The sequence below is a fragment of the Phalacrocorax aristotelis genome, chromosome 11 (genome assembly GCF_949628215.1).
Source record: "Phalacrocorax aristotelis chromosome 11, bGulAri2.1, whole genome shotgun sequence".
Lineage (NCBI taxonomy): Eukaryota > Metazoa > Chordata > Aves > Suliformes > Phalacrocoracidae > Phalacrocorax > Phalacrocorax aristotelis.
The window spans coordinates 23,774,732-23,799,725 of NC_134286.1; the positions used below are offsets into that span (position 1 = coordinate 23,774,732).

Sequence of the window (24,994 nt, forward strand, 5' to 3'; positions counted from 1 at the left end):
CCTGCTCTGCTGTACCAGAGATCACAGCTGTGTTAGACGTAGGAGTTAAGAATTCACGCATTTCTACGGCTTTTTAAAGCCTCTTTTTCAGCTCCACCCCTGAGGTATTCCTGCAGAAGTAACAGAGCCCTGCAGTTCTGCATGCAGGAAAGCTCACAGCCGCCCCAAGGGGAAGCAACCACAGACAGACTGACAGTTACTGCCGTTTATAAAGGACATTTTCTTCCTCTTAAAAGCTCAGTGTCACGAGGATGTCTAGTTAATAACGGATGGAAAGGAGCTTCGCTGGGGCGCGTGGGCGTGTTATGATCCTGGGGAGGTTTACACGGCACCGGGCCCGCTGGTGGCAGAGTTCAGCTGTCTTAAAGGGGGAAAAGGATTCTGGCTCGTGAGTTGGCGGGTCTCATCGAGAGGGCTTTCAACTAGGTCCAAGGAGGAAGAGGAAGAGGATATAGCCAGGCCCCCTAGAGAGGAGCCATGGGGTGGTGTGCCAGGGTTGGGCCTGAAACCGATAGCCCAGCTCAAGTGCGTCTACGCCAAAGCACACAGCACGGGCAAGACACGGGAGCAGCTGGAAGCCGTTGTGCAGAGGGATAGCGATGGCTTAGTCGCCGTCACAGAGACATGGTGGGATGACTCTCGTGACTGGAGTGCCGTGATGGATGGCCATAAGCCTTTCAGAGGGGAAGGAGAGGCGGTGGGGTGGCTCTGTAGGGTAGGGAGTGCTTCGATTGTATAGAGGTCAGCAATTGTGGTAATAAGGACGAGTGCTCCTGGGTGAGGATGAGGAGGAAGGCCACTAGGACAGCTGTCGTGCTGGGGGTCTGTTATTGACCACCCAGCCAGGATGAAGAGGTAGATGAGGCATTCTACAGGTGCTGGCAGAAGTCTCACAGTCGCTAGCCCTTGCTCCCATGGGGGACTTCATTCACCGAGGTCTGCTGGAAATACAACACAGCAGAGAAGAAACCGTCCGGGAGGTTCCTGGAGCGTGTGGAAGACAAGAAAACCTCTTGAGGCAGGGGGTCGGGGACCCCAGCGGGGAGCTGCCTGGCCTGCCCCGCTCTTCACACACAGAGAAGGCTGCTGGGGACGTGGCAGTCGGAGGCCGCCTTGGCCTCGGCGACCATGACGTGACAGAGGTCTCGATTCCCAGTGAAGTGCGGAGGGGGGTCAGCCAAACGCTACGAGGGATTCCGGAGGGGGATTCTGGCCTGCTCAGGGCTCCGGCTGGGAGAGTCCCTCAGGGGGCAGTGCTGAAGGGCAGAGGGGTCCGGAGGCTGGGAATCCTTCAGGAAGGACGCCTGAAAGGCGCAGCAGCGCGCTGTCCCCGAGCGCCGCAAGACGACCGGCCGGGCTGAACAGGGAGCTTTGGCTGGCGCTCAGACGAAAAGGAGAGTTTGCCATTTTTGGAAGAAGGCGCAGGCAACTCAAGGAGTGCAGGGATCTCATTGGGCCATGCAGAGAGAAAACTAGACAGGCAACAGCCCAGCTAGAGCTCAGTCTGGCCACTGTTGTAAGGGATAACAAAAAGTGTTTTGGCAAACACATTAACAACAAAAAGAGCCAGGGAGAATCTCTGTCCTCTATTGGATGCGGGGGGAACATGGACACAGAGGATGAGGAAAAGGCTGAGGTACTCGATGCCTTCTTTGCCTCGGTCTTTAACCATCAGACCAGTTATCCCCGGGGCATTCAGCCCCCGCAGCGGGAAGGGCCGAAGGGATCCACCCGAGAGCGCTGAGGGAGCTGGCGGAGGAGCTGGCCAAGCCACACTCTCCATCATGTACCAGCAGTCCCGGTTAACAGGGGAGGTCCCAGACGACTGGGGGCTTGCCGATGTGACACCCGTCTACAGGAAGGGCTGGAAGGAGGATCCGGGGAGCTACAGGCCGGTCAGCCTGACCTCGGTACCGGGGAAGGTGACGGAGCGGCTCATCTTGCGTGCGCTCACCAGGCACGTGCAGGACAGCCAGGGGATCGGGCCCAGCCAGCACGGCTTCATGAAAGGCAGGTGCTGCCTGAGCACCCTGGTCTCCTTCTGTGACAGGGTGACCCGCCTGGTGGGGGAGGGAAAGGCTGTGGCTGCATCTGCCCGGGCTTTAGCAAAGCCTTTGGCACTGCCTCCCACAGCATCCTCCTGGAGAGGCTGGCGGCTCGTGGCTTGGCCGGGTGGCCCCTTCGCTGGGTAAAAACTGGCTGCACGGCCCAGAGAGCCGTGGTGACGGAGCTAACCCCAGCTGGCGGCCGGTCACGAGCGGGGCTCCCCAGGGCTCAGCGCTGGGGCCGGTCCTGTTTAGTATCTTCATCAATGATCTGGACGAGGGGATCGAGGGCGCCCTCAGGGAGTTGCAGGTGACACCAAGCTGGGCGGGAGTGTCGATCTGCTGGAGGGCAGGGAGGCTCTGCAGAGGGACCTGCACAGGCTGGATCCATGGGCCAAGGCCAGTTGTGTGAGGTTTAACAAGGCCCAGGGCCGGGTCCTGCCCTTGGGTCACACCAACCCCAGGCAACGCCCCAGGCCTGGGGCAGAGGGGCTGGGAAGTGCCCGGCGGAGAAGGCCCTGGGGGTGCTGGCTGACAGCCGGCTGGGCATGAGCCAGCAGTGCCCAGGTGGCCAAGGAGGCCACCAGCCCCCGGGGTTGTGTCAGCACTGGTGTGGCCAGCAGGAGCAGGGCAGGGATGGGGCCAGACAGGTGCCCAGAGAGGTGCTGGGGTCACCATCCCTGGGGGGGGTTTCAAAAAACCATGTAGTCATGGCACTTAAAGGCATGGTTTAGGCGGCCTGGGGGTGTTGGGTTGGGGGTTGGACTTGATGATCCTAGAGGTCTTTTCCAACCTTAACGATTCTAGGATTCTAGTCTTCTATGTATCTCCGAGCCTTATCTCCTGTTACCCTGGCAGCACTCAATTCAAGTCGTTTATTGACTTTGTTTGCATAACTCCCATCAGCAGAGCCTCTGGTTTTTCTGTAATACCATTAAGACTAAAAAAATATTAGTGTGTTTGATTTAATCTAGCAGGCTAAACTAGACATGCTGAGGTGCATGGTTGCTCAGGACTGTCCTCAGATGGCTTTTGAACGCTGAACGGGGTTGGAGACGCTGCAACCTCTTGGAACCTGTGCCAGCACACTGCCGCCACCCTCATAGTAAGACAGCGCTTTCTTATTTGGATTTAATTTGCTTTGTAATGTGTGCCCATCGCCTCCTGGACTGCCAGTGGGCACCGCTGAGAAGTCTGGCTCCTTCGTTACAGACCCCCTTCAGATATTTATCTCCCTTGATGAGCCCCCCTGAGCCTTCTCTCCTCTGGGCAGAACAGTCCCAGCTGCCCCAGCCTCTCCTCAGAGAAGAGATGCTTCAGTACCAGAATCACCTTTGTGGCCCTTTGCTGGACTCTCCCCAGTAAAACCCTGTCCTTTCTGTGCTGGGGAGCCCAGAACTGGACCCAGCGCTCCAGGTGGGGACTCACCAGCAAAGGAGGAGGGCCACATCCCTCGACCTGCAGCGATGCTCCTCCTAATGCAGCCCAGGACACCGCTGGCCACCTTTGCTGCACGAGCACGTTGCTGGCTCATGGTCAAGACGGAGCCCACCAGGACCCCCAGGCTCTGCGGATCTGCTTCCCAGCAGCCAGCCCCTACGTGCCCTGGCGCCTGGGGTTGTTCCTCCCCAGGGGCAGGACTTCGCATGGCCCCTGGTTGAATTGCAAGAGGTCCCTCTCTAGCCCATTTCTGCAGCCTGTTGCGGTCCCTCTCGGTGGCAGCACATCCCTTAGGTGTACCAGCCGCTCATCCCAGCTTTGCAGCCTCGGCACACTGACCATCTTCCAGGTCGTCAGTGAAGATGTTAAACGGGACCGGCCCCACTACCAACCCCCGGGATGCACCGTTAGCGACAGCCCTCCGGGCCTGGCTGGTCAGCTGGTTTTCAGCCCACCCCACTGCCCACCGATCCCACCCAGACTTGGCGATGAGGATGCTACAAGAGACTGTCAAAAGATCAGCTTGCCAGGTGCGACGGTGGTGGGTGCAGAAGGCATCTAGTGACGAGCCAGAAGACCTGGGGGACGGGGCTAGGCTGGAGATGTTTCCTAGAGCCGAAATGTCTCCTGTGGAGTGGAAACCTGAAGGTTCGGGTCCCTGGAGAGCTCGTTGCAGTGGAGCAGGGGAAACATCTCATTAATCACCAGCAGCTGCGCCAGGGGAGGGGGCAAAGGGTTCAGGCACAGCCCGCCCCAGAGAGCGACCGCCCCTTCGCATCCCTCGGCGGGGCCGGGACCGGCCGGGCTGCAGCCCCGGTGCCACGGTGAGTGTTGCGGAGGGCCGGTGTGGGCTCCGGCGGGGCGGGAGCGGGGGCTGGAGCGGGAGCGGAGCGGGGGGAGCGGCGGGAGCGGAGCGGCGGGAGCGGAGCGGCGGGAGCGGTGGAAGCAGGGGCTGGAGCGGGAGCGGAGCGGCGGGAGCGGCGGGAGCGGTGGAAGCGGAGCGGGGGCGGGGGGGGGCTGGAGTGGGGGCTGGATACTGGTCCCATGGTGCCAGGGACTAGAGAGGTGGTGCTGGGGATTGGAGTGATAGGGATGGCTACCGGAGCAACAGGGATGGAGGGACGAGACAGGAGACAGGGGCCAGGCGACTCCCCACCCGGGCACTTCCCTGTGGGCCACAGGCGTTATTCCCCACCTGGATCTGGGCTCTGCTCCCAAGGCTCCGCTTTCTCCTCCTAACCAGCACCAGAAATATTAAACAAATTCTTACAGGCAGGCAGATTTCTCCGAAGTCCTTACGGTGCTGTTTATATAGCTCCTAAACAACGCGCCTCTGCCCCCGATCCCTTCCCTGGTTACGCGCACAGAGAGCTCTGCTCGAGCATTTGCAGCCTCGCCGCTGCGACCGTGCGTCCGCTGGCTTTGCCCAGCTACCTGCTGAGCCCTGTTCACCCACGCCACCGGCCCCATTGGAGCCGGCCGCTCTGCGGGTAGCGGACCAGTGGCTGGCTGAAGCCCCCTCGCACATGGAGGAACTCACCGTGGCACTTGCAGTTGGGTTTGGTGGCTTTTTGCAAGTGGATTTGGGCTACTTGGTCCCAGGACTCTGCTGAGCTTAATTTGTCTGTCCTGACTGCAGGATGGGAAGAGCATTATAAAAGGCCAGGGTAAAGTTAAAAAAGTCTTTGAAATAACTCATAATTTGTTTATGAGAAGGGGGATTTCTTGGTTTATTTAGATTGGCACTCATGCATAAAACTGTCCTTTTTCTAGATGGGTATTACACCTGCTTCTTTTTTTCGTTGCTCTCACTTCTGGTTTGAGCACAAATCTGTGAAATTTTTAGGTTCTCACAGTTCGTATCTACTGTGACGATACCTTCATGACAGTCCTGCTGTTTACAGCAAACTTGGGGTTCTAGCTGAAGGTATTTTCCCTTCCATGCAAACCAGTACTGCTAAGTAGCATTTTACAGTTTTCCTCTTTGTCATCAGTAGCGGCAGTTTCCCTGTTGCCATTTGCTTTGCTCTGCCTTAGCAGATGTGAGACTGAGAGTATAGCTAGACATTTCTCAGTAGGCTTTCATATTTGCTCATGTGATATTTAATCATACCAAGTTGTGGGATGACTTATAATAGGATGATTTGCTGCTTTTTTTTTTTTTTTTTTTCCCATGGGGGAGGACCAAACATCATTCCTTATAATTTTGCAGTAACGGCTTTTCATAGAAGCAGGAAGAGCACAGTGTCACTGTTGTCACTGAGCAAACATTCGTCACACATCGTTATCGAGGGCCTGGTGGTACCAGCCAGTTACCACAGGTGCCTCCGCTACCTGATGTGCGGCCTTTGTCCTTGCAAATCACCCCTTTCTTCCCATCGCAAGGTCTGTCATTACAAGCTCTAATTATCCATTAGCCTAGGTCAGGGGAAGTGCATCCTTTTAATGACTGCTAATATAAACTCATGTGTTATGCAGGAGGACCCGGCACCCTTCTGCAGGAACCGGTGTTGACTGGCTCATTCGGGAGACATGCCTCCAGGTAAAGATATTTTCTGAGCAGCCCCATCCCATGTGGGGCCAGCCAGCCCCTGCAGATAACGCTCACGTAGCCCCCGCCCCGTGCTCAGATAAGGCCTAACCCAAGTGTTTCCCCACTCCTCCTTTCATTAGGGAGCGATAAAGACCATGTTTCCTCTTTAACTGTCACGTTTAGTCTCTTAGCATGACTGCGGGGGTACCAGCGAAATGATAACCAGAGCTAAGCAGCCGAGCCCCTGCGTCCGCGCTGATTGCGTTGGCCTTGCTCCCTGCACAGCTGCCGCTCGCTTTGCCAGACCACAACAGGCCCCTTTGTCTCGCTTAGCCGTTGGCAGCTGCCAACGTCTGTGCCCCATGCAAACCGCCAGAGGATGAGGAGGCAGTTACAAAACAGGCAGAGCCTTTCTTTGCCCCCCCCCCCCATCCCTGAGGGAGCCTCTCGCCCCTCTTCAGCAGCAGGAAGGACTCGCTGCCTTGCTAGCAAAAGGTCAGTTAATGTCCTCAACAGTGGTCAAAGCATTGGAAGGGCTTTGTAGTGCTGGGAAGCTTCCCTTACTCCCACATGACATTTTTGTTTAGAAATATGTGGTGTCTGAGTGATATCATAGCTCCAGCTCACATAATAAGCTTTTCCATTGCAGCCAAAAAACAGCTGATGCATATCCTATGAAAGGCTGCATGAGAGGCTGGAGTGCCTCGGATATGTTTTCCAAGTACCGCATGCATGCCTCGTAACAAAGATCATAAAATATTTCTTAAAAAGACGTCTTTGTAAAACTCCAGAAGGCTGCAGCATGCTTCTCTTTCAGCTTTTCCATGTGAATTTTGTAAAAATGAAAGATAACGCAGCAGAGCAATGGTGCTAGAGGCCAAGGGGAAAACATGACAGCCTTAGGTACGTGCGTCTCCAAGTCCGACGCCTCTCCCTGTTCACATAAGATTCCCTGCAAACTTCTGAAAAAATGTGCCCCTTACCAAAAGCGTTGGTTTGCGTTTGCAGCCGCCTCTCAGACTGCAAATGTCCAACCATGTTAACGCCCTGCGTGAGACGAGAGGTTCTCTGCAAGAGATAAAACAGCCCCTGCGATCGCAGGCAAGTCTAACCCACCCTCCGCCTTGCGTGGGTGTCTCTTTACCCGACAGCTCTCATCCATTTCCCCAGCCCTGTATCTGAGGAGTCCTGCTCTGCTGGTGGAGGGGAGAAGGGAGGAGGAGGAGGGATTCATTTTGCAGAAAAGCAGCAGCACTTCGAGCAGGAGGTGCGGTACATGCCCTCCTTCCAAATACGCCTTATTCTCCACCTCCTGGGATAAGTGTTTTCCCCTCTCCATAGGCACAGGGAGAGGCTGTCGTACCCAGCTGCAGGAAAAAGGTCATTTCCACAACTATTTGCATTTGCTTGGATAAAATCTCTGACCTTATCCTGACGGGATAAAGGAAACCATCCATTTCCAGTGCATATAAGTGCTTTTTCCACAGCTATTGTTCTTATATCCTTAAAGCAGCCCTGTAAGATATAAAACAAATTATAGTTCTCATTTTGCTGTCAAAAGCCACAGTTATTGCCCAAGCCTGAAAGAGCAGGAGGATACCAGAGAAACGGCCAAAAAAAAAAAAGAGGCTAATTTTAGCCCCGCAACCTTCCTCTCTCAAACTCCCCTCCCAGGATCTCAGGTATTTTACAAAGCAGAAGAAGACGTAGTCTCCTGCTTGTTCTCGACTTCCAGTTGGACCGTTGGTTAACAAGCAGATAAAATGCCAGCTGGGAGGAAATCCTTCAACAGAAATTACAGGATTTTTCATGGTGTCCGTGTACCCGCTAACCTAGGAATAGCACAACTAGGAGTTCATGGAAGACACAAAGGCATTCAAATAGCCAGCTTTCTATGCGTTGGCATGGCTTTGCAGCCTGCAGCAGCCACGCTGTCCCAGATAATGTAAATTTTAGCTGCACAGAAGCTAAATCACCCTTAACTCTGGTGTTTCTCTCCAGAACTTTGTTTCCGGAATTCCTCTGAGCACGGCAGAAGCCAGGGCCATGCAGCTGGCTCCTCTGGTGGTGGGGACGGCCTGGGCTGGAGGTCTCCATTGCAGGGATGAACATGACATCCCCTGGCTGCTTTCTCTTCCCTTGGGTTCTGGGGTTTTCTTTTTTTTCCCTCTTCCCCTCCTTGGCCTCGGGGGTCTGGGCTGGGGGGCTGCTTGGCCGGGTCCGGGAGAGCACGCTGGGCACATGGGCAGCGCCGCAGTGGAGACAGCTTCCCTTTCAGATGCTGCTCTGCTGTTTGCCGGATTCCCCAGAGGAATTCTGGATGCTGCCAGGTGGTGATGCCTCTCGGGAGGGAGCTCAGCCTTAAACACACCTCCACGCCGCTGCCTCAGAAGGCCTCTGCTTTAGTCTCCACCAGCCTCAGGCTGTTTCTAAAACCAGGCCATCTTGATCTCCCCTGGCCCCGGCTGAGGCAAACAATTGTCCCACTGCACACTTTCCCACTGTCCTCCACCCTCCCCCTCGCTCCAGAGCCTTGCAAAACCCGACAGTGAAAGCACTCCCTGTTGTCCAAATGCCAAAGCTTTCTGTCTGGGTCTGCAAACCAGCTCCAAGCGCTGTTCCTGTTCAAATACCACCCTATCGTGAGGCGTGTTGGAGGAAGGCAGGTCGATCTCGAGCTCCCTCATGCCCACCGATTGGTGCGGGGTGTGTGGCAGCCTCTGTCATGAAGGAACTAAGGCAAAAGGTCTCCGGAGAAAGTTGGAGAAGACCCAGAGAACAGCAGCCAAAATGATCAAGAGCTTGCAAGGAGAGACTGAAAAGTGTGGGAGCCTTCAGGTTGGAGAAGCAGGGTGGGAAAGGGGATGGGATGGAGGTTCTCAGAGTCGTGAAGGCGATGCATAAGGCAGATGCAGAGCCTAGATTCAGTCCGTGCCACGGGACGAGGGTCAGGGCTGCTCGAGGAAGTGAGGAAATGGGCTAAACCTGAGAAGACAAAAGTGCTTGTGTAGGCAGCAAGGTGTGAGCGCGTGTGGCTTCTGCTACCCTGGGAGGCTGTGGAGGTGTTTGCTAAATAAGTGGGCCGTTTCACAGCCAGCAGGTGCAAAAACAAATACTAAAGGGACGAGGCAGGGCTGTACTTGCTAGCATTGTAAAGCTGCAGCACACAGGAAGGGCTGCAGAAAGTGGCCAGCCACTCTTCTTCCCCCCCAATAACTGCCGCGCCTGTGCCTGTCTTGATGCTGTTGGATCTTGTTGGTCTTTGTGTGGAGAGCTTTCTTTTTTTTAATCACTGTGGTGAATTGGTGCTGAACACAGATGTGACTGTGATGGTTTCGCTGCGCTGTTACAAGTGGCGTGGGCTCGGCTGCCATACAGCAACCCCCTGCTTCAGCCTGTGCGCCTGCGGAGGTGCCAGTGCTGTGGGGACACGCGGGGAAGGTTGGGGGCTCCCCCATTGCCGCACTGAGCACCCTTTGCCTTTCCCAACACCTGCATGGTGGATGCCAGTGGTGCTTTTTACAGTGCCCTTCACAGGCCCATCCATCGTGCCTGTGCTAGCCCAGCTCCAGCACACCAACGCCGAAGCACACAGAAGTCTCACGGTGGCTAGCCCTTGCTCCCATGGGGGACTTCATTCACCGAGGTCTGCTGGAAATACAACACAGCAGAGAAGAAACCGTCCGGGAGGTTCCTGGAGCGTGTGGAAGACAAGAAAACCTCTTGAGGCAGGGGGTCGGGGACCCCAGCGGGGAGCTGCCTGGCCTGCCCCGCTCTTCACACACAGAGAAGGCTGCTGGGGACATGGCGGTCGGAGGCCGCCTTGGCCTCGGCGACCATGACGTGACAGAGGTCTCGATTCCCAGTGAAGTGCGGAGGGGGGTCAGCCAAACGCTACGAGGGATTCCGGAGGGGGATTCTGGCCTGCTCAGGGCTCCGGCTGGGAGAGTCCCTCAGGGGGCAGTGCTGAAGGGCAGAGGGGTCCGGAGGCTGGGAATCCTTCAGGAAGGACGCCTGAAAGGTGCAGCAACGCGCTGTCCCCGAGCGCCGCAAGACGACCGGCCGGGCTGAACAGGGAGCTTTGGCTGGCGCTCAGATGAAAAGGAGAGTTTGCCATTTTTGGAAGAAGGCGCAGGCAACTCAAGGAGTGCAGGGATCTCATTGGGCCATGCAGAGAGAAAACTAGACAGGCAACAGCCCAGCTAGAGCTCAGTCTGGCCACTGTTGTAAGGGATAACAAAAAGTGTTTTGGCAAACACATTAACAACAAAAAGAGCCAGGGAGAATCTCTGTCCTCTATTGGATGCGGGGGGAACATGGACACAGAGGATGAGGAAAAGGCTGAGGTACTCGATGCCTTCTTTGCCTGAGTCTTTAACCATCAGACCACTTATGCCTGCGGTATTCAGCCCCTGGAGCTGGGAGGCAGGGACGGGTAGTAGAACAAACACCGCATAATCCAGGAGGAAGCAGTTTAGGACCTGCTGCTCCACCTGGACACTCACAAGTCACTGTATGGGGTTTAACAAGGCCCAGGGCCGGGTCCTGCCCTTGGGTCACACCGACCCCAGGCAATGCTCCAGGCCCGGGGCAGAGGGGCTGGGAAGTGCCCGGCGGAGAAGGCCCTGGGGGTGCTGGCTGACAGCCGGCTGGGCATGAGCCAGCAGTGCCCAGGTGGCCAAGGAGGCCACCAGCCCCCGGGGTTGTGTCAGCCCTGGTGTGGCCAGCAGGGGCCGGGCAGGGATGGGGCCCCTGTGCTCGGCACTGGGGAGGCCCCACCTCGAATGCTGGGCTCAGGTTTGGGCCCCTCGGGACAAGAAGGGCCTTGAGGGGCTGGAGCGTGTCCAGAGAAGGGCAGCGGGGCTGGGGCAGGGTCTGGAGCACAAGTGTGCTGGGGGGCGGCTGAGGGGGCTGGGGGGGTTTAGCCTGGAGCAGAGGGGGCTGAGGGGAGCCCTTCTTGCTCTCTGCAGCTGCCTGAGAGGGGCTGGAGTGAGGGGGGGGCTGGTCTCTGCTCCCAGGTCACCAGTGACAGGGCGAGAGGGAACGGCCTCAGGCTGCGTCAGGGGAGGTTTAGGCTGGAGATGAGGGAAAATGCCTTCCCTGCCAGAGGGGTCAGGCCCTGGCACAGGCTGCCCAGAGAGGTGGGGGAGTCACTGTCCCTGGGGGGGTTCAAAAGACATGTAGACGTGGCCCTCGGGGACATGGGTTAGGAGGCCTGGGGGTGTTGGGTTGGCGGTTGGATTTGATGATCCCAGAGGTTTTTTCTAACCTTAATGATTCTATGATTCTATGCCTAGAGTGGCCATTCCAAGAGCACGTCGCTGCAGGAGGAGTTCATCCCTCATGCTTGTTTGAAGGAGCCTGCAGGGCTTTACCATGTTAACCTGGCTGCAGATGGCCATCATAGGCTGTGAGTATGAAAAGGGAGTTGTGTGGGGATTGCATTGGCTGCGCACCTCCTTTGGAGCCTATGCCTGCAGCATTTCTGTGCTCTTCTTGCATCCCTGCTCTGCTCTGCTGCCGTGTTGGTAAAGGCATGTGTTCTGGGTGCCATCCCGGCAGGTGCCTCCTTCCAGTGCTGCAGCATCACCGTACCTGCGTACCACCACTTCTTACAAGCAGCTCTCCTCCACTGTACACCTAAGGATTGCTTCCCTGTGAGCCTCTTCTCTGCTCTCCCACCATGGTGTACCCTCTGGTACCCTTTCCTGAGCCTCCCCTCCATCATCTTTCCTCTTTGCTTAGACAAGCTTTCCTTTTGCACTCTGTTCCTGTAGCTTGTTCCCTCTTCAACCACCAGCTTAAACTGTTAAATATGCTAAAAGCAGCTCTAGGATGACAGCTCTGGCGCATCCAGGGGCTGGAGATACCAGAGTGACTTTCCACTTGCTAAGTCATTTTACACCAGCCGTTGCATTACTCAGAGGTGTCGGGAAATGTGAATGCATGATGAATTTGCACCTTCCAGATGCACAGGGTCGCTGGGTGCCTCACTGAGCGGGAGCATCAGTTTTGCAGGGCTTACCCTCCTCTTGAGAGGATGGTGAGGCCGAGGCTGAAAACACCTGTAGGTTTTAGCATTCAGAAAGCTCAGCTTTCAGACACCTGTTATTCAGCAGCCAGGACTACAACATCCCAACAAATTGCATTTCAGAGCTTGTTTTCCAAGCAATACTCTTCCTTTCAGGTGCCAAGGGAGCAGCTTGAGATCCAGGGGTTAAGCCACACTGATTATGGTCCCTGTTAGCAACTCCTGATGGGCAGAAAATGCCAAAAAGTCCCGATTCCCATAATTTTCATTCCAAAGGGCAAGGAATTGTCTTAACCAGCTATGAAGTGTTTATATAACACACCAACAAAAATGTTAGTTTTTGCCTTGACAAAGGAGGAAGGAAATCACACATGTGACATAACACTTTAGGGAAATCAGTTGGGAACTTGTACCAAAAAAAAAAAAAAAACACCAAACCACAAAAGAAAAGAAGTACAAGCAAATTAATTTGCTCTTTGGCTTTTGCTTTAGAACTGACCCATCCTGTTCTGGCATTTCTCCTGTTTCCAGACTTGTTGCTGGTTTTGCAGGGCTCCTCTGCAGTGGTGGAAACCACAGAAAGAAGAGTCGCAGCTGAAGGATCCTCTGCACTGATGCATGCGCCAGATGTCAAGAACAGAAAGTTCACCGAGTGGGAATATATAAGAAACACCACCCCTGAGTTCATCCTGCAGTACTATGCAGATAGCCCGTCTCCGAACATTTACCCAGCTTACAAAGGCAGAGTGATTTTCTATCCAAAGAATGGCTCGATCCTCCTGCAGAGGTTACAAGAGGCAGACAGTGGCATCTATAAAGCAACAGTTGATCTGATGAGGGATAAAACTCGGACAACCCTCCTTGAAGTTATCAGTAAGTCAAATGTGTTGAGAGGATGGTTTTCTCAGCCAAGGATTAGCCAGTCGGTGCAGCAGACAAGTCCACAAGATGGCAACCAGCATTCTATGACCAGAGTCATAGAATCATAGGGTATCTCGAGCTGGAAGGGACCCATTAGGATCACCGAGTCCAACTCCCTGCTCCTCGCAGGGCTACCTAACACTAAACCCGATGACTAAAAGCATCATCCAGATGCTCCCCGACCTCTGACAGGCCTGGTGACGTGAGCAACCACCCTCTCAGAGAAGAACCTTTCCCTAGTGTCCAATCTGAACTTCCCCTCGCGCAGCCTCATTCCGTTTCCTCATGTTCTGTCGCTGGTCACCAGAGAGAGATCAGCACGTTCCCTCTGCTGCCCCCCTGAGGAAGGTGGATGCTGCGATGAGGTCACCCCTTAGCGATGAGGTCACTGCTCAGCCTTCCCTTCTCCAGGCTGCACCAGCCAAGTGACCTCAGCCGCTCCTCGTAAGTCTCGCCCTCGGGGCCTTTCATCATCTTGGTCACCTCCTCTGGACACACTCTAATAGTTTGATGTCCTTCTCGTATTGAGGTGCCCCAACCGCACACAGCACTTGAGGTGGGGCCACGCCAGTGTAGTGCAGAGAGGGGCAACCACCTCCCTCGATGGCTGGCGATGCTGTGTTCGATGCACCCCAGGACTCGGTTGGCCCTCTTGGCTGCCAGGGCACGCTGTTGACTCATATTCAACTTGCCATCAACCCAAACCCCCAGATCTCTTTCCGAGGGGCTGCTCTGCAGCCTCTCGTCCCCCACTTTGTACGTATAACCATGATTACCCCATCCCACATGGAGAATCCGGCACTTGCTCTTGTTGAATTTCATACGGTTGGTGATTGCCCAGCTCTCTAGTCTATCCAGATCTCTCTGTGAGGCCTCTCTACCCTCAGGGGAGTCCACAGCTCCTCCTAGTTTGGTATCATCAGCAAACTTACTTGATATGTATTCGACTCCTGCATCCAGATCATTTATAAAAACATTAAAGAGCACTGGCCCTAAAACTGAGTCCCAGAGAACCCCACTGGTGACTGGCCACCAGCCTGATGTCACCCCATGTACTACAACTCTCTGAGCCCGACTTGTCAATCAGTTGCTCACCCAACATCTTATGGACTTGTCTAGCTGTGTGCTGCGACACCCGTCACAGAAGGATGCTGTGAGAGACAGTATCAAAGGCTTTGCTAAAATTGAAAAAAACCCATATTTACTGGCTTCCCTTGGACAACTAGGTGGGTGACCTTGTTGTAAAAGGAGATTAAATTAGTTAAGCAGAACTTTCCCCTCGTGAACCCATGTTGGCTTTGGCCAATGACTGCATTGGGTCTCAAGTGTACTTCAATAGCTCCCAGAATATCCTTCTCAATAATTTGTCCAGGCACTGAAGTGAGACTGACAGGCCTGTAATTACCAGGGTCTTTCTCCTTACCCTTCTTGAAAACTGGGACAACATTTGCCAGCTTCCAGTTGCCTGGGACCTCTCCCAAGGCCAAGCCCACTGAAGAATGATGGAGAGGGGTCCCGTGATAACATCAGCTAGCTCCTTTGGTACCCTGGGATGAATCCCATTGGGCTTACGTGCATCCAGCTGGAGCAGCAAGTCCCAGACTGGAGGAGGATTTCTGGTATCATCGCTGCCTTGAAAGACACAGACCGGAGCTGCTGGGAAATGCCAGAGGGTTTTTTCCAGCTATGGGTTGAGCTCCTGGTTGGGACATCAGGCTGCATGATGCCTTCATCCTGGAGTGACGGAACGGGGGACACCTCCTGCCTTAACTTTTATCTAGTTGTTTTGTCATGGACAGCCACTCACAGGAAGTGTATGGCATAAAATTCCCTCAAGAGAAGGGATTTCTGCTCATATCTGATGAGCAAAACAAACGCCATGGTAATGATTTGAGAAACTCAGGACCTGCAGGTTGTGGCTGGTCCCTTGGAGCTGGGGCCAGCAATCCCAGAATAAGATGCTGCCTCACCAATTGCCCCACTAATCCCTTCAGGATCAGATCCTGAGATCAGCTGGGTTTACGAATGCTTTTCACCAGAGGGTGGGTCTGCCAGGCAGATGTCGCTGATCTGTGGCTCCCTGCAGGAGCTCCGGGCCTTGCAGACTGCCTACCTTCACGCCAGCATTGCCTTTCTCTGCCTCTGAATTTCGCTGAAAGATAAACAGAAATGAGAGCTCGCCCTGTTTTGAACTGCCCTTTCCTAGAGCTCAGCATCACTACATGAGCCTGCTGCATGTAGGTCATCCAGGGATGAAGGACCTCAGGAGCATGTGGTTGCTATTCAGTGGAAGTCCAGGTGTAGTTAAGAGCAGCCGCGCCTGGTGCAGGCAACAAGGCCTTAGCTGAGGGACGGGGTCAGCCCTCCTTTTGCATGTGGCAGGGGTCTCCAGCATGCAAGGCTTGCTTCTCTGTGCCCTGGCCCACGTGGAGTTGGACCCGTTTAGACGCAGGCAGCAGCGGAGTCCCACATTGCCGCTCTTTGGCTGGACTTCATGACTTCTTCGACCCCTCCCATATGTCACTGTGCCACTGCTGTGTTGGTAAAGCCCTCTTCTCTTGGGACACCCCATGGCAGCCAGTGTCCAGAAAGTCCCTGTCATCTCTTCCCAGCATAATCCCAACTCGCAGCTCTTTTGGGTCGGTATCCCTGAGCCCAGGGTGCCATGCCTGATCTCCAGGGGTTGGTAGTGTCCATCCTAGGGGTGGGGTGGTTGCAGGGATGGGGACATCCGCTTTCTGCTTTGAACTTGGTAGATGTTGCCCTGCTCCTGCAGTATCTTCTCTCTCTCCAGACCGACCTGGGTTGTAAATCGGGAGGGAAGGACCTGCTCAGTCCCCATGGGGCTTGGTATTCTTGCATGTTGGCCAGTTTTCAGGTCCAAAGCAAGGCAGTACTCATGCTTTTTGCAAGTGCTACCATGCTGCTTTCCTCTTTCCAGAGCCTGTGCCCCAGCCTGAGCTCCAGTTCAGGTTGAACCCAGTAGGTTTGCCCATTGAGCTGGTCTGCATGGTGCCAGAAGGAACAGTGACTTCCATCTCCTGGAAGAAGGATGGACATCCCCTTCCCCCTGAAAAGTTCTGTCTGCTCTCTGAAAACATCACCAAGCTGCAGATAAGGAAAGCAGAGAAGTCGGACTGTGGCTCCTACTCCTGCAACGTCAGCAACGCAATAAGCTGGAAGGAGGCAGCCCGGAACCTGGTGGTGACAGGTTAGCCTTGCCCTGCCTTGGTGGGTCCAGCAGTTCATCATGTTGCTGCAGGTCCACCCTGCAGGGTACAACTGTCTTTCATGGGCTTTCCTGAGCAAGGAGGCCCCAGGACTTGTCCCTCAGGTTGTCTACCATTCTGCAGTTTCCTGGGATCGCCACTTTGTGTTGCGGGGCTGTCCCCAGCATGGGGTTTCCCTCCTGCCCTGCCTTGCAGGTCTCACGCCTCCTCTACACCACATGCAGAAGCTGGTCGTCGTTGCACTGATGTTTGTCGCCGTCTCCACCATCACCTTCGTTATCCTGCTCTGTCAGCCCAGAGACCACAGCTACGGTGAGTGCCAGGACTGCACCCCAGCCCCCCAGCCCAAACCTTTCTCTCCCACGATGGACAGGGCAGACAGCAGAAAGCCTGGCCAAGTTCCCTCTCCCCTGTACAGTTCACTTTGGTAGTAGGAGGGAATGTGCTCAGCTCGTGCATTTCTTATGTCTCTGTAGCTTGCACAGAGAATAAAACTCCCTAGAAACAGCTAATCCCAAATGGCTTTGCGAGAGATGGAGCCAAAAACGTCACAGTACGAAGAATTATGACTCGTCCTCTCCCATTCCTGGGGAGAAATAAAATGTGCAGGGGACACAGGCTGCATGGGAAGAGCCTTCCTGCCTGGAGCTGGCCAAAGGTCATGTCTCGGGTTTTGGTGACCAAGCACACTGGTGTTTGGGTCATGGCATTGGATCCATACCAGAGTACCGTACAGGTTAATGTGGGCATTTCAGAAGCAACACACATATTGATTAACAGAAAACAAACCTAAAGACATAGCCAACAGCAAGTCCTCCTGCACAGTCTTTGTAATCTGCTGCTTCTACCCACCAGGAATAACCCTCAGAATAACGGAGACCATCTAGAGAGCAAAGGTGAAGTCCTACAGCTTGCAGGAAAGCTCTCCCATGTGTATTTGTCTCTCAGCGTTAACACTGGGGACACGCGCAGGTTGTGGCATTAGGTGTTGCCTTTGCAGGTAATCTCCCCTGAGGAGCTCTCTGTGCCTGGTGCTCGTAGCACGAGCTTGTGCCATGTGGGCTTTCCCCCATCAAGTGGGTCTCCAGAGGAAATCCAGCACTTGTCACGTCCTTATAGGAGGCAAAAACTTGAGCAGAAGGGTTGTAAAGTGTCTCAATAGGTGGAATTGGTGTCTGGTTCAGTGTGGAACAACCCCAAATCCAGCTGGTTTCTCCTGGTTCCTCCTAAAGTCAAAGCAAGCCCTTGAAAGTTCACCAGGTTTTCTTCTCAGGGTTTCTAAACCTCAGAGATTCAATTCTTTACAGAGGAAACCTGTGCTGTTGTTTATCTTCCCTTTGCAGGCTGCACCCATCCTGTTTGTGTGCTACTAAGTACGTTTGCCTTTTTTCCCAGGAGAAGAAGCAAAGAAACATTTAAATCTGTCCATCCACGGGCTGCTCTGTATCTCCTCTCTCCTCCTGCTTGCCACCTCCATCATCTGGATGCAGGAAAAAGGTAGGAGTAATTTAATGTGCTTTGTTCTTGATTGCTTCAGTGTCTTATCTTTCTTTTTCCTCCAGGTCTTTAGTCTTTGATGTAGCAGTGTTTGATTTGGAGAAATTGCAGTTAGACGTCACTGCTCTGTAGCCTGCGGGCTCCTCTTTCTCTGCTCTTTTGAAACCAAAGGGCTGCATTTGTCTCTGCACTCCTCAGGTACCACTACGCCTTCCCCAGGACTTCTCAAAAATCAAAAAGCAGTTCAGAAACTACTTCCACCAGACCTTAAGGGACCACAGGAGACAAACACAAAACTCAGCTGTTCTAACACTGCTCCGTAGACAGTTCTTCCCTGCCCCAGTCTGAGGCCTGTATTTGTCATGACATGGGTGCTCATTTGCTACATGCTGAGCTACAAGCAGCCATTAAGGCAATCAAGCCCAAAGAAATCCCCCCCAAAACATGCAGCTCTTCTCCCACTTCTCTGTTGAAAGAAAGCTGCTGCTTATGTGTACATTTATAATAAATATTGCTTGCTACCAACTTCCAGGGTAAGAACTGTCCTCAGCTGTAGGTCACGGTCCCCTGGCCAGAGGTGCCCAGCCAGTCCCACCTCCAGACCTGCCCCCAGGCCATGGGGACCCTTCTGGGCTGCAGCCTGCAGCCCTGCTCCCGCTGCGCAGCCTCGTTGCACAGGGGGATGGATCCTGCACTCCCAGGTGCAGCAGTGGGGTGCAGGGTCACCACAGGCCAACTTCCCTTGCCTTGTTCTCAGACCACTGCCTCCGCCAGCTTCCATCTCACTTTCTGGTTTATTTCTGCTCCCGCAGGTCTTTCTGCTGTCTACATCTTGCTTGGGCTGTTCTCATTTGCTGCAGCAATAGCCACCACCTGGGTGGGAGCAGCAGCAGTGTGGAGGCCAGCAGCTCTCTACCACTTCAAAAGCAAAATGTGTAAGTTGCTGTTTATGATCTAAACCTCTGGTGGAAAAGGTCTGATAAGAGCCCAGGAGTAAACTCTGTAGGTTTTTACTCACAGGAGGGAGCAGATGCTTGGCACGCTGCTGTGGTGCACGTCCAGAGACATTGCCTATGCCTTGCTCACCCTCCCACTGAAGCGCAGCTCCCCCCTGTGCCAGCCTGCACTCCTTACCCATTTTCCACTCATCCATCAGCAATTTTTCCCTCTCCCAGGGTACCAAGTCATCCAGAGCTCCACAGCCCTCACAACCCTTGCTGTCGACTTGTTGTTCACCACCCTCTTTCTCTACAATATCCAGCAGCTCCATGGTAAGGGGTGGCTCGGGTTTGCACCGCTCGTGCCCTTGCTCACCTTTCTTCTGGGGAGCAGTGGGGCAGCTGGGGGAGGTGGGCTTCACACGGGGCAGAGGGAATCCTTAGGTGGCTTCACGTGGCCGGTCCTGCAAGAAGCCTTGTCGTAGCTGACGCAGTCACGGCAGCTTCGTGCTGAGCGGGAAGGTCGTAGCTCTTACGTAGCAAAGCAAGGTTCGTCCCCGTGGCTCTGTGATTTGAAACACAGGGATCCCCACTCTGCGTCGCATAGGAAGTCCCTGGTGGATTAAATTCATGGTGCCTAAGTGTTCAAAGGGGAATGTTGGCCAGAGAAGCAGCTGCTGACAAATCCTCCTTTTCTCTTTGGCAGAGCAAGGTTGCTCGGAGGCCGTTGATCTGACTGTCAGCTGTGTCTGTGCTGCAACAGCAATCCTCATAATGCTACTGCTCATCTTCCTGCGGTGTAAGTAGCCCCACAGTTTCCCTCCCGGAGCCGTAACGAGCTGCTCAGACACCGAGAGCCCCCAGGCTCGGCTCTCACCCCCCCCAGCAGCGGGTATGAGGAAAGGTGTTTTCAGTTAGACAAAAGCCAGATTTTTCTTTTAAAGAGCAGGACAGTCCAAATCAGCTGAGGACCCAGCTCTGGTGTCCATCCTTTTAGGAAAGCCACAGTAGGTCTGCGGTCCTTTCCAGCACCTCTGCTTTGTCAACAGATGCTCAAGGAAAGCAAGTTTCTCCTCCAGAATGTCCTGCCCTGATCTTCCCTAGCCATACCCTGGTTAAAAACAACTCAGCTATGGCAAGCTCTGGGAGGAGAAAACTCTGTGATAAACAGACAGAAATAGGTCTGGCAACATCTCATCATAGAATCATTAAGGTTGGAAAAAACCTCTGGGATCATCAAATCCAACCGCCAACCCAACAAACCCAGGCCTCCTAAACTGTGTCCCCAAGGGCCACGTGTGCAAGGTTTTTGAACCCCCCCAGGGACGGTGACCCCCCCCACCTCTCTGGGCAGCCTGTGCCAGGGCCTGACCGCTCTGGCAGGGAAGACATTTTCCCTCATCTCCAACCTAAACCTCCCCTGACGCAGCCTGAGGCCGTTCCCTCTCGCCCTGTCACTGGTGACTTGGGAGCAGAGACCAGCCCCCGCCTCACTCCAGCCCCTCTCAGGCAGCTGCAGAGAGCGAGAAGGGCTCCCCTCAGCCCCCTCTTCTCCAGGCTAAACCCCCCCAGCTCCCTCAGCCGCCCCCCAGCACACTTGTGCTCCAGACCCTGCCCCAGCCCCGCTGCCCTTCTCTGGACACGCTCCAGCCCCTCAAGGCCCTTCTTGTCCCGAGGGGCCCAAACCTGAGCCCAGCATTCGAGGTGGGGCCTCCCCAGGGCCGAGCACAGGGGCCCCATCCCTGCCCGGCCCCTGCTGGCCACACCAGTGCTGACACAACCCCGGGGGCTGGTGGCCTCCTTGGCCACCCGGGCACTGCTGGCTCATGCCCAGCCGGCTGTCAGCCAGCACCCCCAGGGCCTTCTCCGCCGGGCACTTCCCAGCCCCTCTGCCCCAGGCCTGGAGCGTTGCCTGGGGTTGGTGTGACCCAAGGGCAGGACCCGGCCCTGGGCCTTGTTAAACCTCACACAACTGGCCTTGGCCCATGGATCCAGCCTGTGCAGGTCCCTCTTGCAGAGCCTCCCTGCCCTCCAGCAGATCGACACTCCCGCCCAGCTTGGTGTCACCTGCAACTCCCTGAGGGCGCCCTCGATGCCCTCGCCCAGATCATTGATGAAGATACTAAACAGGACCGGCCCCAGCGCTGAGCCCTGGGGAGCCCGGCTCGTGACCGGCTGCCAGCTGGGGTTAGCTCCGTCACCACGGCTCTCTGGGCTCGCCCATCCAGTCCAGGATGAGCCAGGAGAGCCGCTGACCAGTCATCCCAGTTAAGTGGGGCTTGCCAAGTGAGGTTGGGTAGTTCATTTCCCTCCCTCCAGCTCTGAGAAGGGAGGGAAGAGATCAGGCAGGTGATTTCCACGTGTCTACAGTGGTTTTCCCAGTTTATCCTTTTAACATTCCTGGTTTCTGTGGTCTCGCCATGTGAATCCCCCCACTGCTGTGAGTAGCAGCTGTATCTGGCCTCCCCCTGCACAGGCTCTGTGGTGGCCTGGACTCGAGGGCTGGCTGGCCATGCTAGCAGGCTTCCCAAAAATGCTGGCTCAGCCTCAGCCTGCGGGATGACGTGTAGCATCTCGGGAGAAGTAGTGACAAGGAAGGTCAGTAGCACGTTGAGGAGGGGACGCCCTCGAGGGGAGGACTGAAAGGACACTCTCTTGCTTTCCCAGAGTGCACAGAGCATTTCCAAGTCTGAAGTATAGGAAACATTGCACCTAGTCCATACAGCCAAAGGAGGCGGGTTAGAACTGCGGGGCTTGCAGGCAAGGCGGGTGTCATAGGCACAAGTCCACTCTCCGTGCTGCCTTCTTGCTTCTCCCCCCATCCCCCCAAAGCAGGGCTTTCCTGGTTTTGGAAACAGAGGGACCCTGTGCGGTGGAAGGCTCCGTTTTCATTGATCTCTCTGCAGCCAGCTTTTCTTCACCCATCCCATGAGATGCAGGGGGTGGCCGGAATTGCTGCGGTGTTGTTGGAAACCCACCAGTTACTTGGCCTTTCCTTTATTTACAGATCACAGAAATAAGCAGAAGAGCGTGGTGATGAAAAACCCGAATATGATCGAGACCACAGAAGTCATGGACAGCTTGGTAACTCACTGCCATTAGCTGGTTCCCCACTATTGCAAATCCTTATTATTTAATGATGAATATTAAATTAATAATGAGTATTTAATTCATAATTACAAGGAAGCTAGTTCTCAGGGCTGCTGCACTTTGATTTGGGTAAAAACATAGTCTTCTACTACACGTAACCCAAAACACCTACAAATAAGGCACAAAGGAAAACCACAGGTCTTTATCCATGACATAAGCACTCAATACACACGCCTCCAGTAGTCGCTTCACTCTCTCCCTTTTCCGCCCTGCTCTGCCTCTGAGAAACCTCCCTCCCACACCAGCACCACCAGCGCTCAGCCTCACTGAAGCTGGGGCAGGCTTGCCCCAGCCCCATCTTTGTCTCCTGCCTCCTTACTTCAGAGGCTCCAGAATGATTTTAGGGTCAGGGGAGCTCCCCCTTATTTCTCCTGCAGCCGAGCTAAGGCTTGATGTCGGCACAGGGGCTGACGCTGCACCCCTGCATTTCGGGGGCACTGGTGCACGTGCAGCTGCAGCCTTCCCCCGCCTCTGGAGGGGGTCGTGGTGTGAGGTGGGGGATTCACTGCCTTCTCCCAAGTCAGTATCTGGGGTGGTTTGAGGGATTGGGTTGTTTAAGAGGCATGCAATGGCACTGTGTGCTGAGGAGGTGCTCGTCCCAGGGCTGGGACAACCTGCCACCCCCAGCAGCGCGGCTTGCTATGGGATGCTTCACAGTGCGGCCAAAAAGCTCCCCGTCGTTTTCATGCCACCAAAGGACACTGTCGTTGTGTTTTCAGCAGGTGATGGAAGAAACCCAAAGACAGAGGCAAGAAAGGGAGCAATGAGCCATCCCTCTACCAGCCAAGCAGCTGCGCTTAAACACCATGGGCAGCTGAGGAAGAGCCCCGAGGACCTGGGAAGCTGCTGTTGGCCAAAGCAAGACAGCCGTAAGCTCTGCCTCTACCCCAGCACTCGCAAGACAAGCGTGGGGCAAAAATCTTGCCAAAACGTTGCACCCAGATGACCAAGCAATAGGTCCAGGTGACAAACGATACTCCCCCCACCTCACTTTCCCTGCCCTCTATCCATAAAGCCCAGGCTAAGAGAGAATAGAAGCCACTGCTCTTGCCAGTGCTGGTCATCATCCAGGCACGGGCAGCTTTTCCAAGGGCTAGAAATTGTATCACACTCCAAGCTGGCAGTTAGCCACCCTCACTAATGCTGTTGCACCATGTGCCTTCATTTTTAGTATGTTAATGAGTCAACAACAACAACAAAAAAAAAACCCAGACCAAAAAGACAGGCAAATGTCAATCAAGGGAAAAAGCTGATGCTCCGGAGTGGTTCAAGGAATTTGATTGAGTTGTCGCAACTGGAGTGGTTCTGCTATTACTTAGCGTAGACAACTGCAGAAGATCAGAGTAACTCTCACCTTCAGCTGCTGGCCCAGTCGGTATTTGTTCCAGCATGCAAGACGTGCGCACCATGCTGCCCAAGCACTGCCGAGATGTGCTGCTGCCAGAGCTGCCCTGCCGCTGAAGCTTTAAGCTGAGCCTGGTTTGCGTTCAGCAGAGCTCTGCTGGACTTTGTCCATGTGAAGATTTTGGTGTCACCACCCATGTGTGCTACTGCTTTCTGCACCCTTCCTCCGTCTGCGTCGGTAAGGCCCTTTTTAAGGTGCAGTGAGCCAGGCTGGTGGTTTTCAGGCGTGGCAGCTCCGCTCTGCAATCGCACCTTCCCCTCTAGCTTGCCTTCCCTCAGTTTTGCAAGGCAAATGTCCCTGTGTCACACCACCTTCCCCAGAAAACTCAGGCCAAGCCCTTGTCTGTCTGTCCTACGCTCGCTCCTGCCCTTCCTTGTCTGCTGCCAGCTCCTCCGGGCACAGCTTTGACTCCACACTCCCACCCTTAGCAAGGATGCTTGGCCTTTGGGAAGGGTGACCAGGAAAGGCAGCTCCATCAGCATCCCTATGTACCTTCGGGCTGGGACTTTTTTAAAATGTATTTAAGCATCCCTGAGCTACATTGGCCTGAGCTGATTTCCCTTCCACGGGACTCTTAACCAACCTCGCATTCATGCCATGGCCATGTCCTGGGTTCGGCTGGGATAGGGCTCGTTTTCTTCACTCTAGCTGGTCGAATGTGTGTTGGATTTGGTATGAGACTAGTGTTGATGGCACACTGATGTCTTGGTTGTTGCTAAGTGGTGCCCCTACTAGTCAAGGACTTTCCAGCTTCCCACGCTCTGCTGGGTGCACAAGAAGCCGGGAGGGGAGGGGGCACAGCCAAGAGAGCTGATCCAAAGCCAAAGGGATATTCCATACCACACGGTGTCATGCTCAGCACATGGAGCTGGGGGGAGGAGGGGGAAGGGGGACGTTGGGAGTGACGGCGTTCGTCTTCCCAAGTCACCATTAGGCGTGATGCTCTCCTGGGGATGGCTGAGCCCCCGCCTGCCCGTGGGAAGGACGGAATGAGTGTCTTGTTTTCCTGTGCTGTGTGCGTGGCTTTTGCTTTACCTATTAAACTGCCTTTATCTCAACCCACGTGTTTTCTCACTTTTACCCTTCTGATTCTCTCCCCCACCCCACCGGGGGAGTGAGCGATTGACTGAGCGGCTGGGTGGGGCTGAGTTACCGGCTGCGGCTAAACCACAACAGCCTTTCAGCAGTTACCGTTGCAGCTTGTAGCATTTTAGGTGAAGTTGGCATAAGTGCTGCCAAGGTCCTTTTATTTTATCCCCCTTGGACGGGATGTCAGCTCTAAAACTACCTTATGTTGGCTTTATTCTTTGCTTTGTTATAGCTGCTCTAATATATCTCTCACAGACACTTCTGTGTGTATCCCCACCCTGCTTCCTCAAGCAGAAGACAGCTCCATCCTATTCCCAACCCTGCTCACAGATGGGCCCTGCCCCGGCGAGTGCTGGACCAGGTTTCACTGCCCAGGTGTGAGTTTAGGGCTTTGCTGCTCTTCCCACAGCTGCCTCTGCCCTCGGCTCCCCAACTGGGCGCTGCTTTGCATCAATGAATGGGGAATGCTGTTTTGGGAAGAAACCGGCTTCTCACCCTGTAGTTGGACCTGCTTCTTGCTGGCTGCCGAGCGCTGCGAGGCTGGGATGGGCATCAAGGTCTCCCCTGGTGCAGCCAGGAACCGTCCAGGCTGTGAAGCCACAGGAGGGTGCTGGGTGCTGCGCCCTGGCTGGGGGGGGCTTCCCCCCCACACCACCACCTCCCTCGACCTCCGTACTTCAAGCCCTGCCTCCCCTGCCTGAGCTGGGGAGCATCC

General features: G+C 54.8%; 1 protein-coding gene across 14 annotated transcripts; it reads left to right on the forward strand.

Annotated features, from left to right (window-relative positions):
• The first annotated feature begins 3,962 nt into the window (after positions 1-3,962).
• Positions 3,963-24,248, forward strand: LOC142063050 (uncharacterized). Of its 14 annotated transcripts, none has more exons than XM_075106365.1 (12): positions 3,963-4,309; positions 5,964-6,027; positions 11,316-11,428; positions 12,581-12,922; positions 15,912-16,181; positions 16,324-16,512; positions 17,596-17,697; positions 18,510-18,632; positions 18,873-18,968; positions 19,342-19,434; positions 21,643-21,719; positions 22,505-24,248. In XM_075106365.1, exons 3-12 carry the CDS (start codon positions 11,395-11,397, stop codon positions 22,550-22,552), a joined length of 1,374 nt encoding a protein of 457 aa, XP_074962466.1. In that variant the 5' UTR covers positions 3,963-4,309; positions 5,964-6,027; positions 11,316-11,394; the 3' UTR covers positions 22,553-24,248. The 14 variants fall into 14 exon arrangements, with proteins under 14 accessions (XP_074962466.1, XP_074962468.1, XP_074962470.1 ...); XM_075106367.1 differs by having other exon boundaries at positions 22,508-24,248; XM_075106369.1 differs by having other exon boundaries at positions 16,396-16,512.
• The last annotated feature ends 746 nt before the right edge of the window (positions 24,249-24,994 follow it).

What these genes read in the sequence shown, in the direction of transcription:
- LOC142063050 (XM_075106365.1), top strand. Translation starts at nt 11,395, where the DNA reads ATGTTAACCTGGCTGCAGATGGCCATCATAGGCT. An exon ending in GCCCAGAGACCACAGCTACG is followed by an intron (nt 16,513 to 17,595) that starts GTGAGTGCCAGG and finishes CTTTTTTCCCAG; the next exon opens with GAGAAGAAGCAAAGAAACAT. An exon ending in CAATATCCAGCAGCTCCATG is followed by an intron (nt 18,969 to 19,341) that starts GTAAGGGGTGGC and finishes TCTCTTTGGCAG; the next exon opens with AGCAAGGTTGCTCGGAGGCC.